The sequence below is a fragment of the Symsagittifera roscoffensis genome, chromosome 5, assembly GCF_963678635.1.
Source record: "Symsagittifera roscoffensis chromosome 5, txSymRosc1.1, whole genome shotgun sequence".
Taxonomy (NCBI): domain Eukaryota; kingdom Metazoa; phylum Xenacoelomorpha; order Acoela; family Convolutidae; genus Symsagittifera; species Symsagittifera roscoffensis.
Genome location: NC_087066.1, coordinates 12,569,060 through 12,580,389, shown reverse-complemented (window position 1 = coordinate 12,580,389; position 11,330 = coordinate 12,569,060). Strand labels below are relative to the sequence as shown.

Below are 11,330 nucleotides of genomic sequence, written 5' to 3'. Positions count from 1 at the left end.
TATAATGTAATGTGGATTCTAACGATACCCGTTCTGCCCAACTTGAGAACTCGAGAATTGCCAAATCCTTCTTGGCTGCTTTCCCACTCGACTGGTCACCTGTTCCAGTCCAGTCTCCTATTGGTTCAGCTCAAGTGTCCCTGAACCACTTTCCCACTCGGCTGGTCACCTCTTCCAGTCAAGTCTCCTATTGGTTCAGCTCAAGTGTCCCTGAACCACTTTCCCACTCGGCTGGTCACCTCTTCCAGTCAAGTCTCCTATTGGTCCAGCTAAGTTCCAAGCTATCTGAAAACCCTTGACGACGCCCCACTTCGGGCACTTTATTCAGTTTACTGGTTTAAATTGCTAGGTTGATCGAAACGATCGAACTTGTAAAACAGTATGGGTATACTATTTAATTAAAATAAAGGTTTGATCCAACTAATCTGGTGTCAAAGTCACTGTCTTTTTTCGTTTTATGGTTTTTGTTCCTTTTTCTATTCTTTTTTTGGTTTTTGTTTTGCTTTTTGTCTTTTTGCTCGTGTTTTTGTCTCCCTAGTTGCCCCCTTTACTCGGTTAGCTAAGCCTCGTTCGGAGAGCGTACCAGGAAATTTTCTCGAGTTTTCTTAAAAAGCTATCACGGTACAACCGGAAGGTTTGCACGTTCCTGTCGAACCGTACCGCCGGTACTCTAGAATGGGCATTCAGCCCGAAGCTGTCTCAAGTGGGTTCGACTCCGTAGTCTTGATGTCGTAAACACCCAGGAGCGCCATAAAAACACTATGTAACATTCGTCTACTGCAGTCACACATGAGGCTTAAGAAAAATAGGCCCTATAACCACTGGCTCAAGGGTCAGGGACACTATCTCTTGTGTTTTTCTACCTCAAGAACGGTCGGAGCCAGTTCGGTTCGCTTGTGACATGAGACTACGACCCGTTACAGCTTAAAGGCTACTACTAAAATATCCCCCCACTCTAGAATTAGAAACGTCCCCATACTTAGGTCTCTAGATACCCAAAATACATGAACGCCGTTAAAAACCGGGTTGGAACAATCCGTTAAGTTGCTTTTTTATTAGACAGTGGAACTTTGATCCATTTCAGATGGATCAACCTAAAACTCGCCTTACCTCAACATAACAATCATAAAACACACTCTAGGAATTTAAATTTGTACTCACATAGTAGCACGCTCAAGAAGTGGGAAATAATCCAGTCGGTAATTAACTCAAGAATTAAATAACGCAACTAAATGAGTCTAATGTTTTATAGTTTTAACAATGAGAACGAGTTTATACTCTAGACAATAGTTTTCTTGTGAACCATTAGGACACTCAAGCTGTCCACCTTTCCACCAAAGGTTCACTCTAGTCCAGTTCCGAATAATACTCCAGTCGTTATAATCCAATTCGAGGGAATGCTCTCGTCTCTGTCACAGATGGGACAGCTCTACTCTCGATTATTATAGTGATGGAAATTGCGAATAGCAATTTCCTACTGCTTTTTCTTGCGACTTTCCCGCGTTTTCGACTCAATTGTTCTGAAATTGTTCTGATCTCTTTTTCTGATTTTCAGTTCTCGCGAGAAAATCGTGCATGACAGGTTCCATTCGAAATTTTGAAAAATTAAATTTCACTCCAAAATCAAGTGTTTTTTTTGCTTCTCTCAAGGTCAAACTTCCAAATATGACCGACTGGCACAAGACTTGACTGGATGAGGTGACCAGCCGAGTTGGAAAGTGGTTCACAAGGATCGAACCGGACCACTAGGAGACTTGACTGGAAGAGGTGACCAGCCGAGTGGGAAAGTGGTTCAGAAGGACTGAGCTGAACCCACTGGAAACTTGACTGGAATTTGGTACTTACATAGCAGCACACTTGAGAAACAGAGTAATTAAGCTAATTAATAACTCTAGCATGAATATAGTTGATTATAACTCAAGAAGTTTTCTAACAATGAGTTCCAATCAAGGAAATGAGTTTTAATTCAAGAATGTAGTTTTGGATCTGAACCATTGGGAGACTTCAGTTGTCCACCTTTCCATTGATGGTTCACTCTGTTTCAGCTGAGTCTTGATTTGCTCTTGTGATTGTTCTGTCTCCTATATGAGATAGGACAGCTGTACTCTCGTTTTCTACGACGGAAATTGCGAATAGCAGTTTCCCACTGTGTTTATTTGACAACTTTCCCGCAATTGTAATTCGGTTGTTCTGATTTTATTTTTGATGTTTTCAGTTGTCGCGAGAAAACTGAGCGTGACAGGCTCCAATCGAATTTATGAAAAATTAAACTTCATTCCAAAACCACGTATTTCGTGTTCCTCAATGTCAAACTTCCAGATATGACCGACTGGCACACCAGATATTTTTGTGGTTCTTTAACATCGGGTCGACAAAATCGTTACTGTTTTGGGTTTCGGTCATACGCTCAGATTAACTTAATTACATGCAAAAATAGTGAGCTCATGGCTGGGTCTCAGTATCCCCACACCACGAGGTCACTCCTGAAAATAGGGCTACTTGCTCTTTTTTTTTCGTTTTAAAAAACTCGATATCTCAAAAATCGCGGTTTGTGGTGGGATCAAAATCTCACTATTTTGACCCAAAAAACCAGTCTGTTTACTTTTTTTTTCAATTTTTTGAAAAAAAAATGGGATACATAGTTTAAACTCTAGATAATAATTTTTACTCTTTATGCTAGCGGACAAAATTAATTGCAAATTAACGTATTTAATTTCTGAAATTATTAAATTGCAAGAGCCATTTTGGACGAAAACTAATTTGAACTTTACTCAAGCTTTCACATCGACCGACTGCAATTATCCAAAACTACCCTCAACTGACTGCAAACATTGGGCCTCTTTTTTTTTACTTCTGTTTCCATAAACCATTTGAATTTTCCTGCTTTTTGTTTCTTAATTTAAGCAAGGTCATAAGACAGTCTGAGCGTGTATGTGATTTATTTTGTTAGAAAAATCACTATTTTTCAGAATTTGTAATGGTCAGTTCTCGGCAGTATTTGAAGTGGGAACCCCATTCAACTCTGGGAGCTGTGTATTCTTCTGGAACAGATTGCATACTGATTGGAAATGATAGTGTGCTGCTGGCAGCATGTGAAGTAGTACATCTTTGGAGTTTGCGAAGTAAGTCTATACTCAGAAGCTACCGCGCAGATTCGTTCGCACGAGTTAACAAGTTGTCAAAAGGTGGAAATGAACTTGCTGTTGGATACAGTGATGGGAAGATTAGGTTGTTCAGTTTCGAAGCGACAAGTTGTTTAGCAGTACTATGTGGGCACAAGTCGGAAATAACAGCTCTCTCATTTAATTTAAAAAGTACTCTTCTTGCAAGTGGGGGCAAAGACACAGCTGTTATCATATGGGACGTAGTGAACCAGGCTGGACTTTTCAGACTTCTAGGACACACGGGAAGCATCACAGAAACCCTCTTCGTTGAACGAGAAAATTTTATCGTTACAAGCTCAAAAGACTGTCTGATTAAGTTCTGGGACTTAAATATACAGCAATGCACTCAAACAATTGTGGGGCACAAAACAGAAGTCACATGTGTTGCATTGTTGCAAGAAGACACAATTTTGGTCTCCGGGTCACAGGACGCTGAGCTTAGGTTCTACTCTCTAAATTTTTCAAAAACTTCAATCGAAACGACCGAAGATGATTGTAGTAAAACTCATAATTCGGTAGAAGTTCAAAAGCTTGGATCAATCCTGCGCTCTCAGACCAACAGTGTTCTATCTTTGAAGCGAAAAACAGAGTCTAAGAATTGCTTCTACTGTTTAACTCAAAAATCGTCGTTGTTGGAGATGTTTGAGATCCGTACTGACGAGGAGCTGGATCTTTTGAAGAAGAAACGAAGCAAGAAACTGAGAAAAGCAGCCGAAAATCAGGATGAAGAAATGGAAATCGAAGTGACATTGGAGTTTTCAGACCATGTTAAAGTTCAGCCAACTGTGTCTTTTTCACGGGTCATTAAAAGTTTTGATCTCGTCAGGTCGGGGAGGAAAGTTTTCGTATGCGCTGGTCTTTTGAATAATAATATTGAGTGTAAACTTGTAAACGACACGTCATCTGAGGGTGCTCAAACGCTTGACCTTTTAGGTCACAGGTCCGAAGTGCGTTCCATCTGCATAGCAAATGATAGCTCACTCATAATTTCAAGCTCTAAAGAAACTACTAAAGTGTGGAGCAAAGCAAAATCTTCATGTATCAGAACTATTCCGAGTGGTTATGCGCTTTGCAGTTTAGTTGCTCCAGGAAACCGTCACGTGATCTCCGGAACCAAATCGGGTAAACTGTACATCATGGATCTTGGTAATAGTGATGTTACAAACATTATTGATGCACACATGGGGGAAGTATGGGCACTGGATCAATTTTCAAACATGAAGGGAGTAATAAGCGGAGGTTCCGATAAGTGCCTGAAGTTCTGGGACTACGTGCTTGAGCCAGGGGAAAATGAGAAACTTGAACTTAATTTATCTCTTGCACGGAAGCTGGACATGGAAGAAGATGTATTAGCTATCAAAGTGTCCTTTGATGGCAAGTATATTGCAGCTGCCCTGTTAGACAACTCAGTTAAAGTAAGTAATGCAATTCACCTTAATTTACGCATCGTGTTAGTCCACTTTCCTTGTTTTTGTGTTTTTAATCTCATTGTCGAATAAACATGTGTAGGTTTAGCATCTATCGATCAATATATCCCTCTATTTTTACGTTATTTATTATCGTTATTTTCGCGTGACACTTGTTTAAGAAGTACTTTTGTTGACACTTTAAAATGCCAATATACTGCAACGTTTCAATTGTTCAAAGTTTTTACACTTGCGAAAGCAAGTGTCTTGTAATCGGGACTTTTTTGCTGTAAACACCTTTTCTTACAAATCTTACTCGCTTTTCTTACAAAACCTTTTGACCTAGAGGTAACGCCGTCACCTTTACACCCTAATATTAGGAGTTTGAGTCCCGGCCGGACCTTGTTTTTTTTCAGTACGTTTGCAATTGGAATTTTCTGTCGGTAAAATTGACTTGTCGAGCTTTCGTTTGTCTGCTCAAGTTTTGTCACTTAGTTGTCACATCACAAATTTTGCTTGTGCTGTAAGCTATTTTCAATGTAGTTGCAGGTGCGAGTGTTGTTCAATATAGTTTCAGGGGACTTGAAAATGTTTTTTTTTGAATATTTTATTCGGCTCTTACGTGTTTGTGCTGAACCGGCGGTGCATGCGAAGGTAAACAAGCTAAACCTTCTTTTCTTGAAATTTAATATTCTTATGTTTTTCTTGTTATCTATCTATATATCTATCTTTTATTTAATTGAGCGAGACGTTTCCAGCCATGTTAAAGAAGTCCCTATGTTGACATGTTTGAGCATGTTACGCTATCTCTACATGTTTTAGCTACAGTCTATTTTTAATAGCTATGCTGTGCAAATAGGTTTAAAAGTTACTGCTAACCTGCGGATTTGCATCAAGCTTGGGTTATGCGCGTAATAGCACTGTTTTTATTTAAGCCTGCATGTTTGAACTAAATGATGCTTTGTAAGGATGTTTTATTTCAATTCACTTTTTTATATAATTTTTTAAAACTTAAATCCGGGTTATTTTAAGCATTTATTTTGATGCTTGGTGATACTTTTTCGATAATCTACTTCTTTTACAATTATTCTACCAATACTACTCTTGGGTTTGGGCTTCAGTTTTCTATTTAAAAGCTGAATTCCCTCTTGAACTTGTTCGTTGGTTACTGACGCATGGGCTCAGGTGTCCACTGTCTGAAAAGCCTCCATCATTCTCTGCGGGTGGATGGAGGCTATAGGGGCATGGCACAGTTGGTAGAAGCAGTTACCGTAAAGAGAACAATTTCAAGAAAAATGAATGAACTGGCTACGAACTGAATGAAGTTTATTTCGGCAGAGACAGTTTAGGCTGGAAAATAATCGATTATACCGTTCGAAATGGGTTTGTTTGACAGCGCAGGAATACGAAAGGATGTCTAATGTCAGATTTGTCAAAGGTAGCTTTCTGTTAGAAGCGTTTAAATTGATTTTTAATAGTTTAGTTTTTGGTTTCCAATTCAATTACTTTTGCCTTCAAAAATCTATTTTGGCTAGCTAAGTTTCCATTTTGTCCCCTGCTGAATGATCTAGGATTGAGAAAAAATTTTACCAGTCAATTTTTGATTGTTTTTATGTTTGCGGAAAAAAGCTTAGCAATGATTTGTTCATTAGGGTTCAAAAAGGGTTTGCAGCTGTGTGCTATTTTTATTAAATTGTTTTCCCTTCTTTTGTTATTTTTATCTATTCAAACTGTTATGCAGTGAATTGTTCTTTTTAATTTTGTAATTGGAATAAAGTTTTTAACAGGTTACTTCCGTTCTATTCTTTTTTAATGCGTTGCACTGATTTCTTATTCAATTTCAGTTTTGTGTTTCTTCATGTTTTTCATGCAGTATGTTTTTCATGTATGTTTTTCATGCAGTAGACAAGTTTACAATGATTTGTCTACTTTTTGTTTTATTTGAAAGAAAAACCTCGGGCTCCTTTTGTTTAATAAAAAAGCTTTCCAATCAATTATCTTTTTTCACAAAAAATTCAAGGATTTGTTAATTTCCGTCATGCTACAAACGGTTATTCAGTGATTTTTTTTGATGTCATGTAATTTAAATAAAGTTCTCCTTTTATTTTTTTAGTGATGTTTTCGGTACTTGATTCGGTATGATCCCCTGATTTTTTGAATGCGTTTTAAAATTGTATTATGATTCAAGCTTTTTCAAAATCTATCCGCTCTTTAGAAAAAAATGATAATCGTATGATCTTTAAAAAAAACATTTGGAAAAAGTAAAGGTTATTTTCGATTTCTGATTGATTCTGCTCTAATCATCTTTGTAATGCTGATTCAGCCCTATCTCTTGATAATTCCCCTAACTTATAGAAACGATGTCCAGTAGTTTCTCATTTCGGTGAAAAATTGGTTGATATTTTTCGGAAACAAAACAACCGATTTATGATCAATCACCTTTTCTTGTTTTGCTGTTTTCTTGGGTACGCCTAGTGTCTAATTCAATGTTGTAAATTTTCTAAGCCTGTGTTGCTCGAACAACTGATTTTCTGGAATTTGGGAGATATAAATGTAACTTCTTCGAAAAAGAGGGTTTTTTTTATGCAGTTTTGTTTCAAATATGTTTAATAAATTTTCTGTAAAAGACACACTGTCATCATTATTTTGAGCTCTGCATAAATTTTTGCATGAGCTTCTTGACTGTGAAGCAGTTGTGATTCGAAATATCAAAATCATTTTCTTCGTTCAACATTATTTCCTGTGTTTTTCTTGCTTATAATTAAGATAATCATTTAAAATGCAGAAATTTCTGCACTGGATCGCTAGTTATTTGGATTTTTTGATACTCATGGAAAAACGAGCGAAAGAATCTGGGGCCTCAAAGTCCATTGGCTTTGATTTCTAGTCTAGCTTCATCAGTGTTAGATGATTTTTTGACAAAGCTTTCGTCTTGCAATGACTGAAGCTTGGGCTCGATTTTGACGTCAAAGCTATCCTCGTCCATCAGTTTGCCATAGAATCTCTGATTTTGTTGTGTCTATTATGTGTGTAACCTCCTTTGGCGGAGTGGAGAATTATTTCAGGCTGATTGGGTTTCCGTATGCACATTTAGTGGGAGTGTTGACTAATTCCCAACCATATTGCTGGTAAATCCTGTCTCTGAACTCTGATTTCTTCAGATTGAAATTGTGTTTCAATCTGAACAAACAGGACCGCAAGCGAATAGGCGAGATTTGTAGTTTACCCGGAAGATTTTTTTTGCATATAGTTTTGCTGTTGTTTGTCTTTTTAAAAAATTGATAACTAACACTTCAGATGAGGCACAATAATTTATGCGAGTTGAAAATTGATTGTATACTTTTGTTTCCAAATGGATTTAGTTAAGGGCCGAGAATTTAGATAGTTTGACGCCCCGTCGTTTGAAGCCTAGATCACCGTGTAGTTTATTTTCGCGAGGATTTTCCTTGATTCTTTTCTCTTTTACGTTCCAAGAGTCCTGTTTTTTTGCTTTCGTTTTTTTTGGTTCCCTGGTGTTGAAATGTGATGTTCTTCTTTTGACCATTAGTAGTCGTTGGAATAGTCTATGGGCAGTTTGATTTTGAGGCTGCTCATTTTAAGGGGCGCAGAAAATATTTTTCATGAAGTTATAGCATGATGTATAGCATGATGATATATTTGGTGGCGACTTCTTTGCAAGTTTTGATAGATTGTGTAAGAGATTATTGTGTTGGTTGAGTTGTTTTTCATGAAGTTTCTCGCAGCTCTGCTCGTGTCCAATGATAGATCCAAGCACTCTAGCTCCTTCTATAATTTCAAAACGAGTATTTCACTGCTTCCTCGTGCTGTTCTTCGTTTCGGATAGTTCGGCATTTTGCTGCTCTTATACAATAATCGTGGCTTCCATAGCGAATGATGTTGTTGGCGTGTCATTTACGGTTTACCGGCGTGTCATTTACGGTTTACCCAAGGATCTCGGGTACTTCTGAATATTGGTAGAATGGTGAAACCGTACATCGCTCTTTTGTTGTTCTTCTTCCAATGATACTGTTTTCTTACTAACAAAGAGTTTAGACGGCTTCGAATATTACTTTGGACGGCTTCTGATTTCTTTTCATTGGGGATGATGTCACTGTACTCTTTGGGTTGGCAAATATGACTGCTCAAAATCATATCTTTAACTTCCCGAGAATGATTTAAATTTGAAAGTCTCGACTCTTTGGTGGGGCACTGTTAAGGTACTCCCAGGTTTGCAAATTGTTCAATTCATGGAATAGAAAATGCTGTTGGACGCTTTAAAAATAATGCAATATAGCTTTTTGGGTAATGCAACATAATTCCTCAACAAACGTTTTTCCAAAACTAATTTCAACAGGTTGATGATTTGTTCATGTTTTTTGTTTGTTCCAGGTGTTCTTCTTTGACACTTTGAAGTTCTTCCTCAACCTATACGGTCACAAACTGCCAGTAGTGAGTATTGACATCTCCTCTGACTGTCAGCTTCTAGTCAGCGGATCGGCCGACAGAAACATGAAGATATGGGGTATGGATTTCGGAGACTGTCATCGATCTCTTTTTGCACACGAAGACAGCATAACTTGCGTCCGATTCCTCCCGAAGACTCATTTCATTTTCTCGTGCGGTAAAGATGGTCTAATCAAACAGTGGGATGCGGATAAATTTCAACTGATTCAGACGCTGCGCGCCCATTTCAAGAGCCCAGCTTGGACGCTAGCAATTTCACCTGATGGAGACTTCGTAGTCAGTTCTGGAGCCGACAAATCCTTGAGAATCTGGGAGCGGACCATGGAACCTTTGATAATAGAGGAAGAGCAAGAAAACGAACGTGAGCTAGAATTTAATAAGGAAATTGAGGACAATTTAGACAGAGATGAAGTTGAATTGTCGAAGGAAACAGAAACCACGCTAGCGTCAAGAAAGACCGCTGAGACATTAAAAGGCGCGGAACTTCTGATGGAGCGATTAGAAATATGTGAACAACAATCTGCAGGCGAACTTGTGCCTATCTTGCAGGCTTTGGGAACTACCTCGAATCAATATCTGCTTGACGCTGTGTCAAAAATAACCTCAAGCGAAGTAGAGCAAAGCTTAATGATGCTGCCGTTCTCTTATGCGACGCGATTGATCGAATTGTGTTGCAAAAATTTTATAGCTCATGGTCTGAAAATTGAAACAAATTGCAGAATCGTTTTGTACTTGGTAAGAATTCATCATGCGAGGATCGTTTCAAATGAAGAGTTGTCGGCTTTAGTTTTCTCTTGCAAATCAACTTTGCAAACTCAGATTAAATTATTTAAAGACAGAATAGCGTTTAATACTTTTGCATTACAGTACCTGAAATTTCAGATAGAGGCGAAAGAAGAGACGAGATTATTTGCAGATGCAACGGAAACATTCAAAGAGAAAAGCAAGCGCAGAAGAAAACGCGACAAAGCGAAAGCTGTGATTACTGTTGTATCATGAAGTTAAAAGATAAAAATTGCCACCAAATAATTGAACTCTTCAATTGATGTTTTTCTCCCTAAGTCAGGAGGAGCTTGTCTAGTGCGCCCATGAAATGTGGATGTTTTCTATTTTGCTGAATAACATTTGCGGTAACTTGGGTTTTATAATCGAGTACTATATGTTTTCCAGAGCAGTTCACATTCAAATAAGCATGATGCAGATCAATTCATACTCGTCCATCCGTTTGCTGACTGCTGCCTTTATAAGCACCTGGAACGGTTACGCATCTAATGATGTCTTCAATTTTGAAAATGAGGATTGAATTTAGAAAAAATCAGCTTTTACTTTTTTTCATAGATAGAAGATCATTTCTATGTATATATGTAATTGAGTAACTGGGTAACTTTTCTTGATTTTGGGCTATACTTTATACAACAAGTACATGCCTTGTTCGTAAAGTACATAAGTTGAAGAAAAAACCTACTACAAGAGCGTGCAATTAGCGAAGTTGTAAGGCGAAAGTTCTGTATTGCAATTTTGGGCCGAAAATGAATGTTGCTAGTTTTTTCAGATGCGATTAACTTGTTTAACTTGAAAATGAATAGTTAATGTTTTCAAAACTCAATTCTTTTCTTCTAATTTTTTTTACAAAAAGTTTACCGGTAATCATTCAAGTTATCGGTCAGCGTCGTGAAGTTGAATACCCGTGGCTGATCCTAGAAAAAATTACTAGCGTAAGTTGACGTGGGTATTTTTCTATAATTATCGTGATTCTTACATTTGTCTCGAGATTTATGATTTTCTTGGATTTCATTTTTTTTTTCATTTCAAAATAGTCATTTTGTTCTCAGTTTGATTTTTTTGGGTTTTTCTTTTTAATGACAAAATTTCATCTGAATGTGTTTTTAATTCGTTTTTAGCAACTTTAGCAACTTTTTAGCTTCAAAATTAGGTTCGAGCAACTTCTTTGTAATTGCTTTGTCTATTGTTGCAAATGTCCAAAATTGTTAAAACAATTTGAAGTTTCCGTAATATTTTTTCAATTGAACCTGAATGCTTATTTTTTGAGAAGAATTTGGCAAAAGTAGCACGAGAGTCAAAAGTATGTTTGTTTCTGTTTGATGATTTTTTTTGAAAATGTGAGTTTGTGCTTTTTTTCATGAATGTTTTTTGTAGTTGTTCGGACCGTTGATAATGGAGAGGAACTTTGTGTTCGGGTGTGTTTTGAATTTCTGTTTTCCAAGCAAAATCAGTTACCACAAATAATCATCGGATTGGGTTGAGTAATATGTCATATCAAAGCCTTTTTAATCGT

The 11,330-nt window shown here is 37.4% G+C and overlaps 1 protein-coding gene across 1 annotated transcript; it reads left to right on the top strand.

The window, feature by feature from the left end:
- Window positions 1–2,953: 2,953 nt before the first annotated feature.
- LOC134846115 (WD repeat-containing protein 3-like) lies at window positions 2,954–10,423 on the top strand. Its single transcript, XM_063863333.1, has 2 exons — window positions 2,954–4,579; window positions 8,960–10,423. Exons 1-2 carry the CDS (start codon window positions 2,978–2,980, stop codon window positions 10,031–10,033), a joined length of 2,676 nt encoding a protein of 891 aa, XP_063719403.1. The 5' UTR covers window positions 2,954–2,977; the 3' UTR covers window positions 10,034–10,423.
- Window positions 10,424–11,330: the final 907 nt, after the last annotated feature.

Coding starts and splice junctions, on each gene's coding strand:
- LOC134846115 (XM_063863333.1), top strand. CDS start 2,978: ATGGTCAGTTCTCGGCAGTATTTGAAGTGGGAACCCCATTCAACTCTG. Junction 4,580..8,959: donor TGTTAGACAACTCAGTTAAA/GTAAGTAATGCA, acceptor TGTTTGTTCCAG/GTGTTCTTCTTTGACACTTT.